Source organism: Staurois parvus, unplaced genomic scaffold (genome assembly GCF_062004578.1).
Source record: "Staurois parvus isolate SC_StPar_1 unplaced genomic scaffold, SC_StPar_1.0 ptg000009l, whole genome shotgun sequence".
NCBI lineage: Eukaryota > Metazoa > Chordata > Amphibia > Anura > Ranidae > Staurois > Staurois parvus.
In genome coordinates, this window is record NW_028317805.1 from 12,284,106 (window position 1) to 12,308,509 (window position 24,404).

At 42.6% G+C, this 24,404-nt stretch overlaps 1 protein-coding gene and 1 pseudogene across 2 annotated transcripts in view; both read left to right on the top strand.

Moving 5' to 3' along the window:
• The window catches only part of UROS (uroporphyrinogen III synthase), a 60,253-nt gene that overhangs the window by 31,053 nt on the left and 4,796 nt on the right, over positions 1 to 24,404 (top strand). For both annotated transcript variants that reach the window (XM_089669660.1, XM_089669663.1), the window contains exons 5-8: positions 7,951 to 8,025; positions 15,556 to 15,630; positions 18,973 to 19,056; positions 20,536 to 20,618. In XM_089669660.1, the coding sequence (XP_089525786.1) occupies positions 7,951 to 8,025; positions 15,556 to 15,630; positions 18,973 to 19,056; positions 20,536 to 20,618 (317 nt within the window). The remainder of the gene's footprint in view (positions 1 to 7,950; positions 8,026 to 15,555; positions 15,631 to 18,972; positions 19,057 to 20,535; positions 20,619 to 24,404) is intronic.
• On the top strand, positions 78 to 181 carry LOC149474259 (U2 spliceosomal RNA; annotated as a pseudogene).

Consider the following 24,404-nt stretch of genomic DNA (forward strand, 5'->3'; position numbering starts at 1 on the left):
CTCCCTCCCTACTGCACTTACCCGCTGTGATGCGCCTTTCCAGCCACTTATGCCAGCTGGTGTAACAGTCCAGATAGATCGCTTCTCGGCCTTTTGGCTAAGATCAAGTGTAGTATCTGTTCTTATCAGTGTCCAGTAGGGGTACTCTACGGTCATTCTAGCTTTGCGGGGATGACTGTTTGTATAGTACCCCTGCTGGTATGATGGGGGTCTGGACGGCTAGTACCGGGGGGACAGAAACCGGGACGCCCACACGTAGCTGGGGCCTGGGAGTAATTCCCCCGAGGAGACCGGAAGGACCCAGTTCCTCCTGATTTGGACGGATCTACCTTGTCTGGCCAGGGGTCGGGACGGCAGAGAGTCCGCAAACCAGTGCCCCCTGAGTAGTCACCTCAGGGGTGCCACTAGTAACACCTGGGTGTGGGACCCCACAGTGTGAAGATGGCACATGGTCACTGATTTACCACTTTTTCTACAGAGCGCTCTTAGGACCAGGCCTTGTGGCTAGGATCAGGGCAATTTTTGCTACAGGCCTCAGGGCCTGGTCTGTGCACTATTTGGCACGACCACTTTTTTATTTTCTATTTATTTAATTTATTCACTCCCACGTATTGTCACTTTTTCTTTACTTAGGTGTGTGTTTTTCTTACAGGATGGAGGGTGTGGGTCCTCGGGCCTGCCCTGAAGTCTAGGGGGAGGATGTGTGGCCTTTTGGTTCCTTCCTCCCCTGTCCCTAGGGGGTTTTCTCTTCGGGAGAGCCCCCTGACCAAGTACTGGGTGTCCGGCTTCGGCTGGACACAAGGAACGGTGGTCCACCAGGCCTTTTGGCCAGGAGGAGCAAATGCGAACCTTGTCCCTGTCAGGAGCTTCGTGCCCCGGGGGATCAGGGTAGTGGTCCATCCCCTTCGGGGGAAGGACAAAGCACACCCCTAAGTGCACTTTTTCTTGTGGTGTTTTGCACTTGTACTTTTTTTTGTGAACACTTACGGGTTTTTCGTTATAGTTGCACTTTTGCGGACTTAAAAAAAAAAAACAGTCCAGATATTTATTTTTCCTTGGTCAGTGCAGCAACAGGACCATGCCGACCAATGACAATCTCTTCTAAGCCTTCCTTCTAGCAGGACGGTGTATTTGCAAGAGGTCCTAATGCTTGCAATGGTGAGCAATCATTGGTCATTGTGGCCATGGGACCAGGCTGATGTATGAGAATCTCTTCTGAGCCTTCTCTATTCTTGGATGGTTTAGTGATAAGCAGTGATTGGTCAGCGCTGTCACGTGGCTGCACTGACCAATGACTGCTCACCATTGTGATGCTACAGAGCCTCAAGGATAATGTAGGGAAGTTTTAAAATATTCGGATGTCATTTTTTGTAAAAAGGTGAACTTAGCTTTTAAAGCAAAAATAAAAGCAGCTTACTGTGACGCTGATTTATTTAAAACAAAGTGAAAACCGCTTCAGACGCCAGCTCCAGCATGCCTGATGGGTTCCGTCTGTTGACTTCAAATTTGAAACATGTCAGGCATGTTAGAGCTGGCGTTTATAACTGTCTTTACTTTGGTTTAAATAAATTGGAGTTCCACTATGCTGGTTTTATTTTTGTTTTAAAGTGGTATTAAGGCCAATACTAATCATTCTTTAAAATGTTCCCTCTCTTCCAACCTATCCTAACTAAAAAAAGGGATCCGTATACTAACCTTTTTTCAGTCTGGTCTGGTCGCATGATCCTGCAGTTCCAGCTCGGGGAGCATTCGACAATGGCTGGGAGTTCTGGGAGCTGTGATTTCACCCATAGGCTCCTATAGCCAAGCTGTTGTCGGTGCTCCCTCCTCTCCCCTGCAGCCGCTGCTCACTAACACAGGGAAGCCAGAGCTGCAGGATCACATGACTGAAGCAGACTGAAAATGGTAAGTATACAGATTCTTTTCACACAGGTTAGGCAGGATAGGTAGGAGGAGGGGGAGAGAACGTTTTTAGGAATAGTTAGTGTAGCTTTTCCTAAGCTTTTTTTTTTTTTGCACCATTCAAGTTTTCTCCCTACTCCTCAAACACTCTGACCTCAAGTGTGTCTATAAAATGATCGAGGAGTTCACCAGGGGCAGCAGGAGAGCAACCAGAGGCCTATATAATCTACAATAACCCTCCAGTAATGGGTAATGGAGGCCTCAGTTTTCCTGATATGGAACTGTATAACCTAGCATCTTTACCTAGATATGTAAGGGATTGGATTTATGGCACCTTGATGTATACTGATACTGAACTTAATCAAAACATGACCCTCCGAAATAATTCACTATTCCACATGGTTAGTATGGCATAAAGTACTCATGCCCTGCATGATAAATGGCCATGCATCTCTCTTTCTTGCCCTATGGTACAATGCAGACTTTCCAGAGCCCTCTAGTCATCCTTCCTTTAAACAGTGGCACCATGGAGGCCTTCGCTATATCAAATTTCTGGTAGATGTTGTTAACAGGCAACTGCTTCCTTCTAATGTAACACTAGAGAAATTTCCCCACCTAGTCAACAATCCATTTCTCCTTCTGACGTCAAAATCCTACCTTACCTCCATTATCCAAATATTCTCTCAGGTAGACTGGGACAACTCATTGGATACACTCTTAGGACATCCTAGACCAAAAAAAAAAAATATCAGTGTCTACCCCATATTAGTTTTCTGGCAATCACTGGACTATACTACCACAACCACTGGTCTAAATAAATGGACCAAGGATTTTCCCCATCTACCTGCTGTCCCTCTTCTACAAACATTGCGTTTGCCTTGGGGCACGATCAAAGCTACAAAGTACTACATTGTGGTATGCTTAGGCTCTTCCACCATTCTTACATATCTCCACATTTTTCTTACCTTATGGGCCTAAGCTCCTCATCTTGATGCTGCGCTACTCAACCTTTTTGGAGGAAGTCACATGTTTCGTGACGCAACACGTAGGACGGAAGCGTGGTGACGTCATTTCCGGCATAGACGTCAGCAGCCATCTTGATACACCACAGCTTTTTACACCTCTCTGCTTTGCAGTTTTACATGTTTAATGGGTCTGGCAACCCTGTGTTTTATGTGAGTAGTTACTTTGTTTTTCACCTAATAAAGCCGTTTTGGCATATTACACTATGGGAAGCTCTCTTTAATTTTCCATGTCATTTGGAGAGGAGAGTGTCTGGCCATATCCGTGTAAGGACCTCTGAGCCATTACTATCATTGGCAGGTTGTATGAGTGCTCATTTTCTCCATCATTGAAGATTTCCCGGGTAAGCATCGAGGGGATTCACAGAGATATCATCATTTGAGTGCATTCCAAAGTTTTATGACCCCTTAGGTCAGCTTGGAGTTGAGCGCAGATGCTTGCTGGTGGAGGATTGTGTTTTGTTTTTTTTTGCAGTGGTCACTGGATTTTTCACCATTCTGTTCCTGAAGACACACTGATTTATTGGGACTGTGTACTCCTGTGTTGGACTTTTATTTGCACACTTATTCATTTATTTATTTACCTATATATATTTATTTATTTACTTATATCTAAAATATTTTTTGGTTACCTATTTTAATTGGGATTTTTATCATATTATGTTGGTGTTATTCTCATTTGATCGATTTATTCATGCCTATTCTGTTCATCTCTACTATATATATTTATTTTTGTTCACCTTACATTTATAATTCTATATTTACGTTTATTCACCATCATATTTGGTCACGGATGGGATTTTTTGGGCATATGATTTTCACTGTTTAGGTGGTTGTTAAGTAGTGCAGCATCGGGTTTTTGTATTCTTTTATACACTATTGGGAGTATAGTTAGGTGTTTGCGGCCACTCAGGGGTTTTTTTTTAGGGGTATTGGCAGCGTAGAAGGATTCTCTCACTGTTCTGTAAGCTCCTGTCATGACTATAGCGGATAGCTCTATGGATTCACAGCTTGGCGTTCCCCAGGGCACGGAGTCTAAGCCCCAGTCTGCTTGTTCACCAGGGCCCCTGATGGTGGGGATGGACTTGGAGCAGGCTGGGACCAGGTCGCGGCCCCCAGGTACACCCAGCTGAGGTAGAAGAGACTGCCAGCAGAAAACAGGGTGCAATGCGACTTTCACGTACCGGATTGGGGGAGCCTGAAGTGGAGAGAGAGCGTCCCCTTATGACTCCTGCTCGGAGCCCCTGAAAGTAGGAACAGGTGCGCAGAGCCAGGAGGGGCAGGGATGCCGTGTGAGTCTTGCAGCCGTCAGCAGGTAACTGGGGACCCAGGAGGTCCGGGCACAAGCTAGGTGCGGATGCAGGGACGTAGGTGCAGCAGTAAATGGATCTAGGAGCTGACAAGATGCCGGTCAGGTGCAGGTGCAGGCAGAGCAATACAGCAGGCTGTATACAAATACTGTAGCTGCTGACTTTTAATATAAGGACACTTACCTGTCCAGGGATCCAGCGATGTCCTCCACTGAGTCGACTCTTCAATCGGCTTCCGGTACAGGTGCCAGCATCTTCAGTAAGGGAAACCAGACGTGAAGCCTTGCAGTTTCCTTCTGCACATGCACTTTGTGAATGGTCCCGCAGTCTTCTGGGACCTGTGACGTGTCCCAGAAGGCTGTGGGGGAAGAAGCGGGGCTGAACTTCCATCTCAGATCACCGTGGCACATATGACCTGGAGGGGGAGCGGGTACCTGTCAAAACCAGGTACCAGCTCCCTTGGGGGGAAGTGGCAAATAAGTGGAATTTCCCCTTTTGATTGAAGGTCCGCTTTAAGACTTCCTTCCCCCTTCCATCTCTACCTATCAATTTTTAACCAACCGCCATCCATCCTGGTACTTACTGTGACTCCTTTCTAGGCCCTTGTGTACTAGATTACTTTTAAACTAAGTTTAAAAACTGTATATTGTCATTTTCAATTCTTTCTTTGGCCAAATGATGCGACCCCTGACATTGTTAAATGCATTCTTACTACAATATATATATATATATATATAAAGAATAGTTAGTGTTAGGTTGTAGTATACATTAAACCTTCTGCCTGTGTATTACGTTACTGCCCAATATACTGGAGGAGAGGTGGAAAGTCCCACGTGATCTGAAGCTGTAATCCCATCTGTCTGTGTTGCTCTGGAGCCTGAGATTGACCAAAGCACTTGGGGGAGGTAGATCAGCATGGGCCAAATGCCTGGAAAACTGATGATGGAAAGGCTGTAGCACAAGCTTTATACACCTTCAGAAATGCCGGTCTGATGATTCCAGTGAGTGATGAATCTCATATGTATTTGTGTGTAATAGAAAATGTGACCAACGGAGTAATCCAAGGTTGGAGTGATGAGCTACGACTGGACATCAATCTATACAAACAAGGTGTTATTTGTGACCTGAGTACATAAATCCCACTAGATTCCGTTCACAATTGCAGGACTTGCCATTATGTAAATTGTGTCGGGGAAGAAGTCCCCTTCCCATAAACTCTGTTGTCTAATGCCGATTTGTACTGCCTATGGTGACATTTCCAATAAGCCCGTGATGTCAGCTTCTAATTAAATAAAGATAACAGCATTTTGTTTTCAATTAGAGTGTCCCACTCAAGAAATTATTGTAAATTAACCTCCTCGGAAAATGTAATATTGCCGTCTCATTTAGATTTTTAATTAGGCCTTTGATTTTTAAGCTGAAAAATCACACACCGTGAAATCTTTAATCATTGCTAATATGTTGTAGAAGGTTATTAGAACCTTTGCACAAAATTAGCCCCTGGCATTTGTATTTATTTTTCCTTCTTTATTACCAATAAAAGCATTAACTCGGCAAAAGGGGAAGGGGTACCTTTAGATAATTACACCGGAGGAGGGGAAGATAAACCATTAAAATGCATTGAATTACAGAGGTGAAGAACATTGAGGTGAAAATGAAAATAAGATTCCATGATTTTGCATTTATGTAAATTTGCTTGTCAGCGCGACAACAAGTCTCAGATTGCAAGCGGCAGTGTCTGACTACAAATAGGTCTGCTTAGTGATTGCAAGGTTTGTCCATCCACACCACATATTTATCCTTTTTAAAGTAGAACTGTTTTTTTTTTATCCTTTTAGAGATAGTTAAAACAGAATTTTATTGTTTTGTGCGCCTGATGGGGAGATTTTTATTATCATTTTTATTATTATACAGGATTTATAGAACGTCAACAGTATGCGCAACACTTTACAGTATTTTTTTATTTTATCCTTTTGGAGATGGCTAAACAGAATTTTATTGTTTTGTGCGCCTGATGGGGAGATTTTTATTATCATGTTTATTATTATTATACAGGATTTATATAGCACCAACAGTATGCGCAACACTTTACAATTTTTTTTTAATTTGGAGATGGCTAAAACAGAATTTTATTGTTTTGTGTGCCTGATGGGGAGATTTTTATTATCATTTTTATTATTATACAGGATTTATAGAACACCAACAGTATGCGCAACACTTTAAAATATATATATTTTTTTTCCTTTTGGAGATTGCTAAAAGAGAATTTTATTGTTTTGTGAGCCTGATGGGGAGATTTTTATTATTATACAGGATTTATAGAATGCCAACAGTATGCGCAACACTTTACAGTATTTTTTTTTTATCCTTTTGGAGATGGCTAAACAGAATTTTATTGTTTTGTGTGCCTGATGGGGAGATTTTTATTATCATAAAAATCAGAAGGCCCTGCCCATTATAGCTTTTAGGGCTGTTCACACCAGATGCAGTCCAATGCTGTTTTTTTTCTGCATCAAAAATGCATGCATAGTGTGTTCCATGTATTCCAATGAGCCTAGTTCACACCAGTGCAGTCAGTTTCCGGTGCAGAAAAAAAGTAGAACATACAGCATTTTTTCTGGACAGAAATGTACTGGAACATAGCAAAACACATAAAAAAAACACACCGGAACGGAGTGTGGTGTAAATTGTGAGCAAAAACGTATTTGGAATGCATCCGGAGTGTGTGTTTGTGGTGTGAACTGGCCCATAATCTAAGAGGGAGGGGCAAGTGACACAAAGGTAATACCTGTGGGGGCTGAGCTAATGGAGAAAAAAAAGTACAGTTGTTAGGTGGATGCAGGATAGGCTTTACTGAAGAGAAGGGTTTTCAGGGATCTCCTAAAAGTGGACAGAGTAGGACAGTTTGGGCTAGGAAGTTCCATAGAATGGGAGAGGCTCAGGAAAAGGCCTGGAGGTGGGTATGGGACTAGATGACAAGGGAACTAGAGAGTAGGAGGTCTTCCGAGGAACAAAGATTTCCCTGTACATTCTGTTTGGTGACAATAAAGCATATTAAACCCAAGAACAAAACAGTAAAATATTGCAGTTTACCAGTTCTTGAATGTGGTGACTGCATTCGTTTTCTTTTTTGAGCTAATTGCTTTTTCAGCAAGTACAGAAAATACCTGTATCTCTTCACCAGAAATGCAGAGCCCTTGTCACTTCCTGTGAAATCAATTCTGATATTCTCTTTCGCAATGGACAAAAATGTTATGAGCTCTTCTCCATTAACATCTGACTATAGGTTTGCATAAGTGGTCTCCAAACTGCAGCCCCCTTCTTGCGTCTGTGTGGCCCTTGGCATTGGCAGCAGTGATTGGGCAATATTCCTCACACTGACACCAATGTTGAGGCACTATTCCTCACACTGATACCAACAATAGGACACTATTCCTACCAATAAAACCAGTGATGGGGCACTGTTTACTCCCACTGAAGAACTCTTACTGGCTCCCTAAAGCCTGAAGGACCATAAACTGGCGCTTTATTTCAAAAGTTTAAAGACCCCTGTTCTTCTTGAAGAGACTCTAGCTGATAACATTTTATAGATTTGTCAAGTTTTTCTGTCCGTAATATGCACTGTATTATGATGGTCATGCTGTAGATATAATGCATTCTTTGATTTGTCTGGATTTTCCTATGCTGATGTATTTCCTGGTTTTGCATCCTTCTAGCTTGGGAGTGTTCTTTGAAAAACAAATGGAATTCCAAATCTGTCTATGTAGTTGGCAAAGCTACGGCTTCCCTGGGTAAGTTCCCAACACCATCTATGAACCATATTGGCTGGGTGGGGTTCAGAATGGGCATTCTGTTATTTGCCATGCCTGCAATGTTTTGTTGTCAATAGTTTCTATTAAGTTTTGAACACACTGAACATAGATACGGCTTGATTAGGCTCACAGTCTTAAAAGATGTAATACACAAACTATTTTATGATTGGATAATATCTATACCACATTGTGTCCAGAATACAAAAAGTGGAGGGTGTATTCTATACTAACAAAGCTCCAGGTTAGAAAATGATGAGACTACCCTAAACCGTACAGATTTCGGGTGCCGCTCCTAGCAATAATCCTGTTATGTATAGAGAATATAGCGAGCGCTACTTAACGTATTGAGATAAAAGCCGCTAGAACACCAAAAAGGTAACCAACCAACCTTTCCAAAAGACTAAAGAAATAAAAGGTGCAGCGCTAAGAGCTAAAGTGCAAATGACAACAGACTAATATGTGCAATATGCAAAACTTATATGAATGCACAGGGTGCAATAACAATTAATAATCACACAAACGTTCAGATCACAAAGTAGAAATCATAGCAATCGTATAGGATCCTGTCCGTGGTGACAATGTACAATCCAGAGGTGAACATAGTTAAATGAATAGAATGCGCACTCACCAGAAGTGTCTTTTCTCATCAAACACCTAGGTCATCAGCATTCTGGTCAGGCCGCACTCTACATCATCCTCTGCTTCCCCATAGTAATAGGGCTCCAAGGTTCATCAAGCAATCACAGGCATCAGGGGTCCCCCTTATTTAAAGCAGGCACTGCGGAAGGTGGTGCTCCCAGAGAGAGCCCAATAAGGGATGCCACATAGTGTAATATTGCTTTGATGCGTCTTAATTGAATTTATTATTAAACAAAAGATACTACTGACCAAATATTCAGGATGGCCACCAGTGGTGGCTAGATGTGCAGATGCTGTAGCCGCCCTGACGCGTTTCGTGCTAAGCACGTCCTCATAGGGTGCAGGGCGCATTCATTTAACTATCTTCACCTCTGGATTGCACATTGTCACCACGGACAGGATCCTATATGATTGATATGATTTATACTTTGCGATCTGGACGTTTGTGTGATTATTAATTGTTATTGCACCCTGTGCATTCATATAAGTTTTGCATATTGCACATATTAGTCTGTTGTCATTTGCACTTTAGCTCTTAGCGCTGCACCTTTTATTTCTTTAATAATCCTGTTATACTCTGTTATACTCTTGTGACTTGCGTTGAGTGTTGGTATCGGCATTGAGAGAGCCTGTCTTGGCTTCGTATACGCACATGAAAGGAGAGAAGATGGAACACCGCATTCCCAAGGAACAGCCCAGGTGTAAGATAAATAAGAGCTGCTTCAGTCTGACTCCTTCAGATCATTACTGATGCGTTTTGCCCCTCTCACAGGGCTTAATCATAAGGATCCTATGACTAAGCCCTGTGGATGGGGCGAAACATGTCAGAGACGTGCTCTGTGAGGAGTCAAGGTGAAGCCGCTCTCATTTTCCTTACACCTGGGCTGTTCCATTGGAGTGTGGTGTTCCATCGTCTCTCCTTTTATGTATGAGTGAACCATGACCCTTCAGGTGGTGGTCTCCAACTGTAACAAAAAAATGTCTGGAATTAACACTGATTATAACATTCCACTTTCTATTAACATCATAGGTTTTTGTTGCATACTTCTGCGTTTTCAGAAGAAGTGCAGGGACTTCTTCCCTGTGTGTCACGAGGCACAGGAGTCCATTCAAATGTATGGTCTCTCGTGCCCGCGCAAAACGCGGCCCACACAGCCGCATATATGTGAACCAGGGGTTAGGCTAAGTTCACTCTAGCTTTGTTAGCAGGCATTAGACAGGCATTTTGGAAACGTTTTTAACGCTCCTCAAACGCGTATGAAAATTCTATACATGGCAGCACACAGTGCTGTTCACACTGAAGCGTTATCGTCACGGCAAAATTGACGCCTCATGTCCAGTCAGGAGGAGGTGAAGCCTTCCATTCCAGTCTATGTTGACGCTCCCCAAACACCTGGCAGGCATTTCCGGGGCGTTTGTGAGGTGGTTGTGGAGCGTTAATACCATTAAACTTCATTATAGGCATTTGTGGTGCGGTTTTAACGCTTGGAAAACACCTATCAAAGGCCTCAAAAAAATGCATAGGGCGTTTGGGGAGTGTTAAAAAACGCTTCCTAAATGCCTGTCTAATGCCTGTCAAACGCTATAGGGGCATTTGGCAAGAGTTAGAAATTAGTCAAGTGTGAACGAGCCCTTAGGCTTTGAGGCAAACTGTTTGACAGGGACACAATTATGTGCAAAAGGCCAATGAAAACGATGGAAAAGCTGATTATTGTTGGTTGACCTAACTTGACCCAAATGTTGGGATATAGAAGCTAAAACACACACAGTATTATTTAAAGCCAAGCTTACCTTACAAGGAGACTAAAGTGTAAGATAGGACAGCAAAATAATCACCTGAAAATAGTATTTATTGCCAAGATGGTCCCTTGTGCCCCAGAATTTTGCACTCGTGGGGAACGTTGTCTGTATACACATTCCATAGACAGCAATGCATGCCTAAATAATAGAAGAGCTTGCTTAGTCACCAATACGGCATTTTCCCTGAAATCCTGCAATAAAATATCTTCACACAAAAATTCCAAGAAGAATTGATTGGGGATCCCATTTAAAGGCCTGACTTTCAGATTGTCATGCATGCTCTAGACAGCTACCGCCCATAGCCACAAGGAACATTTTTATATTTCTCACTGGGTACAAAGGATAGTTCAAGAACCTGTAGAACATAATTGACATGATAAAATTATCTTTTATCACTGACCTGCCTTACAATATCAAATTTCTTAGCCATATCTCTGCATCCTATGCCCATGCTAGTTTTCCCACTGCATCTCGCAAAGGATAACAGTGGTACATTGGCTGGACATTTCCAACAGATTGACTTTGGGTAATATTATTTTATTCAAGTTATCCTTTTTTGGTCCTATTTGCTTTCTTCTTAGTTTACATTTTACAATCCAAATTCCTAGAATTTGTTGGCCCCTTTTAAAGCCTGATTTTATTTATTTATTTTGCAGAGTAGGGATCTGTCATCCTTATTTTTGGACTATGCAACCCTTGGAGAAATTTCACTCACTTCCTGTGAAGATGGGAAATTTCTTCAGTGGGGACAAAGACTGCAAGAAATTATTGGATCACTAGAGTGGTTCTGTGGGCTTTAGACTGGCACCTGTAGTCTGTGAATGAGCACCTTGTTTAAGCGGCCGCAGGTGCTGCATGCTGGCAGCGCATTCATGTCCATGGGGCTATACGCTTTGACCCTTACGGGTCGAAGCCTGGAGGTGAGAGGCTAATCTAGCTGTGTGTTGGAGTTTCTGCACCTGGAGTCACTTTATTATATGGTCACGTGTGTTTGGAATTGCAGTAGTGGTGGCACCCACTTATCGGACATTTTGTACACATTATATTTATTTGGTTGTTTTTTAGTGTGGTATTTGCACGCATTACCACAGTTTTTTATCATTATAATTCTATTCATGTATGGGTTTTATCATTAAGAATTATTCACTTTATTATTAATACACTGAATTTATATACTATGTTTTGTTATGGTATATATGTATTTTGATCACCTAGACCACTTGATGACTATTATATTTATTGTTGATTCACGTGGTTTATTGCATATACTATTTTTCTATGAAGGTTGTTATAAAGCGGCACTTTTTTCACTTTAGTGTTTTTGGGATATATTAGTAGCGCCACATTCTTTTAGATTTTGTTTTCTATTTATATCATGGGTATATGATTTAATGTTGGCAGCTCCTCTTTTTAGTTCATTTTTTTGGTGTATAGTAGTGTGAGAGGTCCACACCATCCCTGTTAGTTTTAATTTTAGTTTTTTAATTTTTGTGTTATATATTAGCGCAGGAGGTTCACACCATTCTTGTCCATGGGGCTGCCCATCCCAATTTGACAGCCTCATGGGCAGGCGGCCCCACATGCACTGTCTGCATTTCAATGCCGCTCACCTGTATGGCTGTCAAATTGAGATGATTAGTTGGGTCCCTGTAGCCGCTGCCTCCCATGGACATGAATGGGTGCCAGCACGCAGCTCTTGACAGCTGTAGCCACTTAAGCAGGGCATGCATTCCTAGATTGTAAGCTCCAAGGATCAGGCCCTCCTATCCCTCTTGTATTGAACTGTATTGTTGCTGTATTGTCTCATTATATTGTAAAGCGCTGAGCAAACTGTTGGCGCTATATAAATCCTGTATAATAATAATATTATTGGGAGGCCACAGTTCTACTTTAAATAAAGGAAAATATCCAGTAGGGATGGTGGGAGTCCCTCATATCAGGCAGAGCAGATGTACAGGCCCAGGAACTTAGTGCAGGGATGGTAGAAACCCCTCATAATGTGCACATCAGGTGTGCAGACCTGGAAACTCAGCACAGGGAAGGTGAGAACCCCTCATAATGGACACAGCAGATGTGCATAACCAGGAACTTAGCGCAGGGATGGTAGGAAACCTCTTAATGGGCACCAAAGAGTGCAGACCTGGGAATTCAGTACATGGTGGGTACCCCTAATAATGGCGCTATATAAATCCTGTATAATAATAATAAACTACAGGTGCCAGCACCCATCTAAACAAAGCCTTTCTTTGTATAGTGCAAGGTTTGTCTGGATTCCTTCTCATCTCCAGCACAAGTTAGTAATAACACCTTGTTGACCCTTTTTAAACTAAAGAGCTTGTTAATCTTTGCAGCGGCGTATTCTGATCTATGGCGTCATTACTCTCTCATCAAATGAATCTTTAATGCAGCCATGTCTCTATCAGAGTTCATTGCACTGAGTAGCATTTAAATTACCTTCATCATCACGCTATCTGAGATGTTTTTTCTCTTGAACAAGTTTTAATTGTTGGCTAATTACAATCTTCTAAATATTTAAACAGAAGCAGATGTCAATCTCCTCCTGTCTGATAAGCTGCAGTTTAATGTTTTATTTTCTTCTGGCTTGTGTAAAGTGCGCTCGGCTGAAATGCCAATGATTAGAAATGATAGCATCTCTATATTTTAGCTAATCGTCGCTAAGCGGCGTGTAACTGCTCAAGGGCCCCTCAGGAATGTTGGTCATATGTGGAGCGCTTTCGGAAGCAATGTGAATAATTTCAGTGCCACTAATGACAGATGGTCAGGCCTGGGTCATAGTGTGACTCTTGGGTGATAGTCAGATTTATTTGACAGAGTGTCTGACATAAGAACCATCTGCATTGTCTCCATAGCAATCAAGATGATTCAAATTTTCCTGGAAATTTAAAATAGACTTAAGGGTCGGCAGCCCTGGAGAGCTGGAGATCAACCTGACAAACATGGAAGAGATCAAAGATCACCAGGGTACAGCACACATTTTTTAAATATTAAGGCCCGATGCACACTGGCTGTTTAGCTCCGGTGGATGGGGTTCTGGTTTTTAGCCGCAGGTGAAGGGCACAGGTGTGCTGTCCAACCCTGCTGTTGGCAGTCTGTCAAACTCTATGAGAATCTGACAGCGTCTGCGGCTAGATGGTGCTCCTGGGGGTATTTACGTGTACGGCAGAATGTGTCCAAGGATGAATGCCTGAAATGCAAGCATTTTGGGTATATCTCCTTGGGTGCATGCTACCCTACACAGCAGTACTGCCAAGTGCTCCTGGCAGCGGGGCTGGACGGTGCACCTGTACCCACCACCCATGCAGTGGTGTATTTAGGTTTTGCGCTGCCCTAGGCAACACAAAAATCAGCGCCCCCCCCACTTGAAAAAGCCTTCCACTACCACTGCCCCCCCATAAACCAGCCACCATTGTCCACAGTGAGAGAGACACTCATCTTTACAGCTCCGGACATCCCTGGTAACGAGAGTCGGGCTGTGCATACGCCGTCATGAAACCCGCAGACTCTCTTGGCACCCACCAGGTCCCATGCCACGTGTGTCCCTTCTTCCATCCCTTCTTCTGAGGGGCAGTGCTGCCCCCCTGAAATATGCCGGCCTAGGCAAATGCCTTGTTTGCCTTGTGGTAAATACACATCTTCACCCATGGCTAAATGCCAGGACACTATGCATCGGGGATAAATGCCCACTGTACATGGGGTCTAACATATGTTAAGACTACTTAAAGTGTTACTAAACCCTGGACCCTGCATTCACTCTATCTGGTCTCCCACAGTACACAGAACATGGAAATGCAATTATTTTAGTAAAATATAAACTGCTAAATACCCTTTATTATCAGCAGTTAGAGTAGTCTTGCGGCTTCAGTGTTCAGCAGAGCACTGGTTAAAGCTTGAAGTAGTTTTCTTTTTGCTCTAGGAGGATGCAGGACAACTGATCTCTGTCTGGACAGTGTTGATTGGCCCTGTGCTGATCACATGCACTCTCCCAAATAAAAAAACTCTCTAGCAATACACACCAAATTGAGCATGTGCAGAGTGTCTTTACAGATATGTCTTATCAGGAGATAAGAGGGGGCACTAAAAGAAGGGGAGGATCAGACATCATTTTTACACAGTGCAGAGGATTAACCCCTTAGGTTCCACAGTGAGTATAACAAGCGTGTTTTACTGCATATACAGACTAATTTTACTGTTGTGGGTTTAGTAACACTTTAACATTAGATTCTTCTCCTAGACTGGATTCCCAAAACTTGCTTTGAGCATGTTAAAAGCACTTCAGCTGATGTGCGATGACATGCATTTTTTGACACGTTGGATTGATGTGTGTGCTTTTTTTAATACCCGGAGTCAATTTACATTACAAGGCAGTGCATTGCTTTTAAATAAAGCATGTTCCATTTCCATGCATCACACACCAAACCAGTGCATTAGTGTGAACTGGACATATTGGAAACAAAGGATTTTGGCTTAACATTGAGCAACGTAGCTCAACACGTATGGTCTGAATGGTCCCTCACTTGTTTATCTAAAAAAAACGTTAACTTTGAAAACGAATTGCCTTGATTTAGGATCTGTACTGTGATGTTTCATGAAGAGTCTCCTACAATAGAAGCTTAAAGTATACTGAAACTTTCGAAAACCATTTTTTGAAAGTTTCCATCCTCCACTTCCACTTTGTTAATCTAACCCAACCTCCCCGTCCTTAGCTTAGTACTTACCCAGTTCTGGAACTGGTGCACTTGAGATCTTCTGCAATGATTACATGTGGCTGGCTTCTTCTGCTGCCCATGCTTGTCTAGTAGAACCCCATAGACTTCCATTCGGCCAGGAGACAGATCCCAAAGAAGGACTGATAATGCTGCTTAGGATTTCAGTGCAGAAGAAGTAGAGTGCATGGGAACAAAGTAGCTCAATGGATTCCTGGCAGGATCAACAGGTATTTTTCTATACTTTGTAACGAATATGGGGAAAAATATATATGTGTGTGTATTGGACAGATGTTCTCAACATGTTTTTTGATTTTGACCTGATATACACTCTTGTGTGTTCCAGTGGAGGACCTTGGTCTGTCTTCAGAAGGGGAGACATCTGGCAATGCTGAAAAGCTGGCAGACTACATCTGCTCAAGTAGGTTGTTGTCGATGTGTATGTTGTCTTCTGTGCATTTGTAAAAAAATGTAATAATAATAAACCCCTCGGCTCACTTAAAAAAAAGTGTTATTTCTCCTTCAGCTTCTTTCTTCTGTAAAGTTTTGCAGTTTGTGTCGGGGTCAAGGTGACCAGAGAAATGTGGGGGTGGTTAACCACATGGATTAAGACCTGGGAGTATGCCTAGTGGCTGGTGGGGTGTTATATGTTTAGTAAAAGGAAAGGAAGGAAAAGTTGTCATGTGTCCCAGTGCCTTCTGTTGTGGATGGCGACAGATATTGGATGTGATTTTCATACTTTTTTACCCTCCGTTTCCTCTGACAGTGTATGGGCAACAGGCAAAGCCATGAGACTGACAAGATCGTATGCCCATAGCCAGCTTCAAAAGCATGCCTTGCCCATATCTAATGAAATAAGTATTCTGCACCAAAGTAGCTGATCTTAATGACTTTGGGTTAGAAAAGCAATAATTAAAAAAAAGTAACGCTTCTGCACACACAAGCCTTATCACGTCCTTTAGAAATGCTTTACTTTCTGGTCCAGATTCCTTGATTCATATTGGGTATGGTGTAGCATAGACCTCCTAGTGCCTCTGCTCCTGCTGGCCCTCTCTCTTCTACCTACAGACTTCAAAGGCGACTCTGAAGAGGGAAGAAAGTGCTTTTATGTACTTTCGTTGGAAATTCAGCATCTTGGGGAAACGGGATGATGAAAAATCTATCTGGTTCTAAGTAAACACAGAATAACGTGTGTTTCAAGTCTTCTGTTTTGCATGGCATGGCTTTAAAAGAGTCACTGAAATGTTCCTTGATGTCTGTCTTCTGTTCCTACCAGGGAATAGAGAGTATTTTCTTCCTTCTAAAATTGGAATAAATTCTTTGCCCACCTTTTTTTTAACCACTTCAGCGCTTGCACTTACAGTATTTATTCCTTATGAACCAGAGCAAATTTTATATTTGCAATGGATTTATTGGTTCAGCAGTAACTGTAAAAAAATTTCAGCTGCCTCCATTAACTATACCATACAGGGCTTCTTTCAGAAAATATATAGGAGTTGATTTGCTAAAACTGGAGAGTACAAAATCGGGTGCAGCTGTGCATGGTAGCCAATCAGCTTCTAGCTTCAGCTTGTTTGATTAAGCTTTGACAAGAAAACCTGGAAGCTGATTGGTTTCTATGCAGAGCTGCACCAGATTTTACACTCTCCAGTTTTAGTAAATAAACCCCATAATGTTTTGGCATTGGGGTCAGTAATCTTTAAGCCAGCCATGGATGGCTTGAATATTGGCCAATTCAGTAGGGACTGGCCAAGATTCAAACCATTTATAGGCAGGCTGATTGTACATCAGACATGCGATTATTGGCAGCTACTATAGCTGCTAGCAATAATCACTGTGGTCTCCCGGCAGGGTCGACTCCCCATGCCCTGTTTCGGAGACACGCAGGACCCCTTCGTCAGGCATGTGCATTTGGACCATATTGAGATCCGTGGTGTGCTGGCGAATATGTACGTTGGCCACTGATGTTTCCAGTCCCAGCTGGTAGTCGCTACAGCACCCTCTATTGATAAGCCATACTTCCAGGAATGTGTGCGAAGGGAATATAGTTATAATATACCCCCCATTGGGAGAACACAATAGCACTGCGGGAAAGAATTTGAGTGATTTTCTCTCCTGCAACCTGTAATTGCAGGAATGAAAACGCATCACTTATGGACTGTCTTAGGCCTAAAATGTAAGTTGTGACATTTGAGCTAAAAAAAGTAAAACATGGCAGCAAATGAATTTAAGGCAACATTTCTCCACATGGCTTCCCAGGTACCCCAGCCTATAGTGACCCCTATAATGCGTTGCATGCTGTTTAGTCATCAAAAATGAAAAAAAAAAAAATTGGTTTGGCTACTTGATATACTTTAAATTGAAACCTTCTGGCTTGCCTAAAATGGTCAAAGGACAGGCTCACTTTAAGTGGTGCTTGTGTTCACTCTGTGATTAATCCGTGAAGAAATAAATACTTCTTTACTTCAACATCTCTGCATTTAGGAAGTGACAAACAATCTGTTGATGCACTCAGTGAAATAAGCAATCTCATTTGTGACTAAATCTGGTTATTTTTAACTCGGAAAATAACTTCTCTCACTTCTAGCATTTCCATCTACCAACATATCAATTTGCTCACCTCTCTTGAAAATGAAATGAAGGATTTTGAAGCCGCGGAGATCAAAGGATTCTTGGTTACACACTATGTTATGTCAAATGAGAAGGATGAATTATGTCTTTAAAAAGATCAGTAATAATGTATATTTCCTCCACACTTTATTACAGCTCATGCAAGCATTGATTTTTCTAAAGAGCTTTTCTTTCTTCTTTCTCCGTGTCGCTTGTTGCCGATTCGGAATTGATCTTGTCAGCGCAATGCGCGGCTGCTGCAAGCCTGGGCCCGGGATGCGCAACTTATGATGGGGACACTGTTTATATGAAACAAATGTTTGAAGTTTGTGAATATTTTATTAACAAGGAACTCTATTAGCTCTAGCTATATGTTTCTGCTTTGGTTATCTAACCCCATTATAGATTTTGAAAAGCTGCAATTCTTGCTGTGGAAAAAGGAAAAAAAAAATACATGCCCCCCCGGCTCTGAAAACCTGTGTACAAAGGAGTCTGAAGCAAACAATATTCTGGATACAAATGGATCGTTTTTAACCCCTTGATGACCTGGGGTCAATGAATACTAGATGATCAGCTTCCATATGAATGCCAATACTTCTAATTAGTCTACAATAATTTTTTTACATTCTTATTTTTGTATGTTTTGTTTGTATGTTATGCTGTTGATTAGCCAAAAAAAGTGCATTTTTATAGTGTTTATTTTACACTTTTTTTTAACAAACATTGTAATTGTGTTCAGTTAAAGTAATTCTTGAACCTTGTAATTCTTTCTCTGTGCACGGTGAGTACATGGGGAGACTCACAGTGCCATCTGTATGTCTGTAAACAAACCTCCGGCCTGTATGTGATCAGAATGATTGATTGTTTTTAGGCTCCATTCACACTTCACTATTTGAAATTGTGGTCAGAATCGCCACAATTCTGTCCACGGTTTGAAACCGCTTGGCAATCACAGCACAACATGCAGCACATGTTTAGGTGCCATTATCCTTCCATGACACCCCAATAGCAATGCGATACTGCCGCAATTGTTGCACAACTGAGAGAAGCTAGTACCCCATAAAGGAGCAGTAGCTTCTTTTTGGGCAAAAAACGTGCATAGGGAAGGTCATTCTAATGAAAATTCAGTCATGCTTTTTTTTTTTTTTTTCAGAGAACATATCTTATTCATCACCTCTTTTGTTTCCTTGTGGCGCTCTGAAAAGGGAAGTCCTTCCAAAGAGACTTAAGGAAATAGGTATGCATTCTGATAGTAAAGGTTAGCAGTGTGCATGCGTGGTCAGAGCTGTGTGAACGCATGTTTTTGGGTTATGGGGGGAATTAGGGAGACGCACATAAAGATGGAAATAATATACCTAAAGCTGAACTATACTCACTTTCACTTGAGGGATGTGGTGTCCAGGAGCTTCTTTGCCAACACATGCTACCGGCAGTGGTGTATTTAGGTTTCGTGCTGCCCTAGGCAAAACAAAAATTGGCTCCTCCCACAGAGAGACCCTGACACCGACCAACATCTCCCTCCCCCACAAAGAGAGCCTGACATTGATCAACAACACTTCAGCCCCCCATACACTGGCAGCCCCCACCTCGGCAACAGATAAGACATTCATCTTCACAGCTTCAGACATCCCTGGAACAAGAGTCAGGCTCTGCATACACCATCAAGCAGCCTGCAACCTCTCCCAGATCCCACCTGGTCCCCGTGCTGTGTGTGTTCCTTCTTCCATCCCTTCATTTGGGGGGGAGCGTTGCCCACCTGAAAAATGCTGCTGCCCCCCTGAAAAATGCCGCCCTAGGCAATGCCTTGTTTGTCTTGTTGTAAATACACTCCTGGCTACCGGTCTTCTTTTGGGTTTCAATCTTTGGCCATTTCGAGATGATGGCACTACTGCATATACATGGAAGTTAATTCATCTCAGCAGATCCTGAAATTTTAGATTGAAATGTGCTTGCAGTATAAATTTCCAACAGGCCAGTAAGAATAATTCAATGCAGAGGAGACACAGGGGTTGATTTACTAAAACTGGAGAGTGCAAAATCTGGTGCAGCTGTACATGGTAGCCAATCAGCTTCTAACTTCAGCTTGTTTACTGAAGCTTTGACAATCAAACCTGGAAGCTGATTGGTTTCTATGCAGAGCTGCATTAGATTTTGCACTCTCCAGTTTTAGTAAATCAACCCCACAGTATGCCTCTTCTGTATTAAAAAGCCTGTCTGTTTGCAAATTTTAATTTGTTTGGTAAAGATCCACCTTGTTAGTGATTTCAGTAGCTAACCAGGCTGTCAATTGCCGAGTTTACACTTGCATATTGATTTACTGTTGTCAGAGATAATAAAGGACCCCCTTAGAGGGTCTACCTGCCACCTAAGGCCCACAACTCATCTAAGCCTGAAAATTAAGGAAAATCCGAAGTACGAGATGGGAGTTGTGCTGGAGGAACGCTGACAGCTCTTCATAAGTGCTGCATCGGCTCTCTTTAATCAGCATTTTAAACGGCCTTAATCTGCGGAGGCTTCTCACTTTGTGATGAGGATTGCGAAGCGTATCCTCCGTGCTGCAGATACTTTATTGTATTATCCGGATTTCCATAAGAAAAGTCCAGTAGTTTTAGTGCTTATTTTCTCCCGGTGAAATTGCAGGTGTAGGTCTTTGTAATGGGCCGATGTCAGGAGACAGCCTGTTTTATAGAAATACATTTTTATTTTCTAATTACAGATGTACCTCTGGAGACTATTACTGTTTATCAAACAGCCCAGCATCCCGATATACGACCGTCGCTGACGCATTATTTCACCCAGGTATATTAATATTAACTGCTCCTCCTTATACAATCTAATAAATGTTTTAGGTTTATTCCATTCTCAAGGAAAATCTTCGCACTTGCGTTTTTCATTCCTTCGGAACAGCAAAGCGCTCTTGTCCCGATTCTTATTACAGTCTAGTGCCACTTGTTTTATCTCTCACAATGACTACAGGAACCAATCAGAGTCCTTAAAGTAACACCCCATATTTTCACTCCATTAAATAAAAAGCTTTCTCAGTCTGCCAGGTGCTCATTAATTTTTTTTAGATGTATATTTTAAATCAGTAGTTGTCAGCTTACTAAGTATAGGGGGCGACAACTGTGGCTCCTGACATCACCAAAAGACCACATGTAAGGTTCAGTAGATGTAAAGCTAGAGATGGCTGCCAGAGACTGTAGACATACTGGAGGAAATGATCATCAGAGACTGCATGTTAGGTGGGTGTAGCACGGTGCAGTGGCAGAAAACACGAAGTCCCGGATTGCCGCAAACAATGTATTGTGGAACTTGTAAAATGGTACAACAACCTGACGGGAGCACATCCAACCGTGCAACTCACACAATCAGGGGGGAGAGTCAGTGGTGAGTAGGCCTGAGCTGAAGACAGCACCTGCCAAGTGTGGCCTGGCCGATCCAATCCCAAAAGGGAGCTTGCTCAGGTACAGATGAAGGGCCCTAAGCTTTCCCTCCTCCTCTGGAATCTATCTGTGCTGCTAGTGCTGTCCCTGACAGACGGGTGTCCTTTCCCTACACTAGCCACTCACGAAAATGCACACCAAAACCCGGGGGCAGGGACTTAAAAAAAAGACTCTGCGTAACCCAAGATGACTATCAAAGTCACCTGGATGCAGCGTAGCCAACAGGAACACTGTGCCAGGGGGCCAAGGAAATCAAAGAGAAACCCAGTTTCTCTTGACTTCCTTCTCCAGCTTAATTGCCATTCCGGATGAGACTCCTGCTGTGGAGAATGCAGACTGCACCTGCCTACATGCAGACATGCTACAACTGGGGTTGGAGACTGAAGAAATGTTGCAAAAGACAGTCAGAGACTGGGGGACTTGTTACATGAGGCTAATAGAAATTACTTGTATTACCCCCTTTTAAACTTTCATTAAAGACTGCTGGGGTGCAAGGACTGCATGCCAAGTGCTAAATAGGCCCTTGGGCAGCAATCTGGGCACCAGGGCGTGAAAGGAAGCTGTCATGAGACAGACTTGGGCTGGCATTGCTGTTCTCCTGAAAATGGCAGTTGCCTGGCTGTCAGGCTGATTCTTTTACTTCAGTACTATCAAACTCACTGAGTGGAAAATGCACACAGAAAGTTAAAACAGACCTTTATCTGAAAAAAAAAGTTACCCTCATAATCTTCCTCTCCCCAGGCCACTCCCAGCTGGTAAAAAAATTCCCAGTATTTTTCATGTTCTTCTTGGGAAGCAAGTACCTTTTTCTGGTGGTACCCGCTTCTACGTCACTCCTTGCCTCGGCCCACCTGCAGCCTCCTGGGATTCACACCACACATCTCAGGAGCCTACAGGACCAGTCGCATAACAGTCCATCTTCTATATATTCAATGCCCTGATTCTGGTGTTAACAAGGGTTGGGTGTCACACCAACAAAATGGTACTGCTCTTGCCCTGCAAGCAGGTGTGTTTTCTTACAGGTGTCTCTGTAAATTACCAGTGACATCCAGCAATATTTGAAAACAGTTTTGATAGACTTGAAAGGTCCCCTGGCAGGTTATTACTACTATCTTTGGCTTCATTAGAGAGCTGTCCCCTCACTTCCTGTCCTGCTGACAACCTTTTACCAAACGGGAAGTGAGGTGAACTAACCAACAACAAAAATAAAAATACTTTTCTTTAGTAGAGTAGAGGAAGGTTAGAACCCCTAGACATGTTATTCTAGGCTGTGTCCCTATTGCTTTGTTTCCCTCACTTCCTGTCTGGTGAAATCAGGGTTGGTGGTTGTTGTAAGCAGGATGAAGCTGGTGGAATTGGTGGATGTTGTCAGTAGAGTGGGACTAGTGGCATTGGTGGATGTTGTGAGCAAGATGGAACTAGTGGCATTGGTGGATGTGATCAACAGGATGGAACTGGTGGTATTGGTGGATGTTGTGAGCAAGATGGAACTAGTGATAATGGTGGATGTGACCAACAGGATGGAACTGGTGGTATTGGTGGATGCTGTGAGCAAGATGGAACTAGTGACAATGGTGCATGTGACCAACAGGATGGAACTGGTGGTATTGGTGGATGTTGTGAGCAAGATAGAACTAGTGACAATGGTGGATGTGACCAACAGGATGGAACTGGTGGTATTGGTGGATGTTGTGAGCAAGATGGAACTAGTGACAATGGTGGATGTGACCAACAGGATGGAACTGGTGGTATTGGTGGATAGTGAGCAAGATGGAACTAGTGACAATGGTGGATGTGACCAACAGGATCGAACTGGTGGTATTGGTGGATAGTGAGCAAGATGGAACTAGTGACAATGGTGGATGTGACCAACAGGATGGAACTGGTGGTATTAGTGGACGATATCAACAGGATGGAACTGGTGGTATTGGTGGATGTTGTGAGCAAGATGGAACTAGTGACAATGGTGGATGTGACCAACAGGATGGAACTGGTGGTATTAGTGGACGTGATCAACAGGATGGAACTGGTGGTATTGGTGGATATTGTCAGCAGGATGGAACTGAGGCCATTGGTGGATGCGGTCAGCAGGACAGAACTGGTAGCAAGGGTGGATGGGGTCAGCAGGAAGAAACTGGTGGCATTGGTGGATTTGATCAGCAGGATGGAACCTCAGGGAGCAGTGAAAACCTGACGGCAATTCTAATCCTTCCTCACTCTGAAAAGCAGAAAAAAGATTTTCAGTTGTAAATACCTTTCCTGGACCTGGACAGATTTTCTATACAGATTTACTCTCAATAATGCTTGGCTCAGCCATTTCCCACTTCAGTATGAGCAGAGCACATCATGCGCAGTTTACGCTGTACACCTGAGTCAATACAAAGCAGCCCAATGCCCGCAGTCTCTGTTCCAGACAAATCTGCTTAGTATAGGACAACAATTCAATAACAAGGCACTGTGCTAATGGAGAATATAAAATAGCACTGCAGACTGCTAGAGGGATTTTTAATGTACCACTTCAAATGCTAAAAAATAAATAAATAAATTGATTGCGCTCACATCTACCACAATAAAACTAAATGAATGCTTGCTTACTTGTGTCATGCAACCCACATTCATTATTTATACAAGTAGACATCACTGACTAGTTTTATTTAGTTTTAATGTTTTTTTTGTGTTTTTTAACCTTTATTTAATTTGCTTTTTTTTTTGTTTATGTTTTAGAGAATCCTGTACTTTATTAAGCTATTCGCATTGTTCATTTAAATTAATATTGCTATTATGATATTCTATATGTGAGATTACAGTATATGCTGTCTTTATGCTTGATCTGCCAACAGAATATATTGGGGGCCAGCTAAATCTACATAACAAAAAAAAAAAAACTTCAAACACACCCAGAGTAAATTTACATATATAACCGCCTGGCAGTCCTAGGGTCGTTGATTCGAATCTCAGCCACGGCACCACCTGCCTAGAGTTTGCATGTTCTCCCTGTGCCTGCGTGGGTTTCCTCCAGGTACTCCGGTTTCCTCCCACACTCCAAAGACATGCTGGTAGGTTAATTGAATCCTGTCTAAATTGACCCTAGTATGTGTATGTATGAATGTGAGTTAGGGACCTTAGATTGTACACCCCTTGA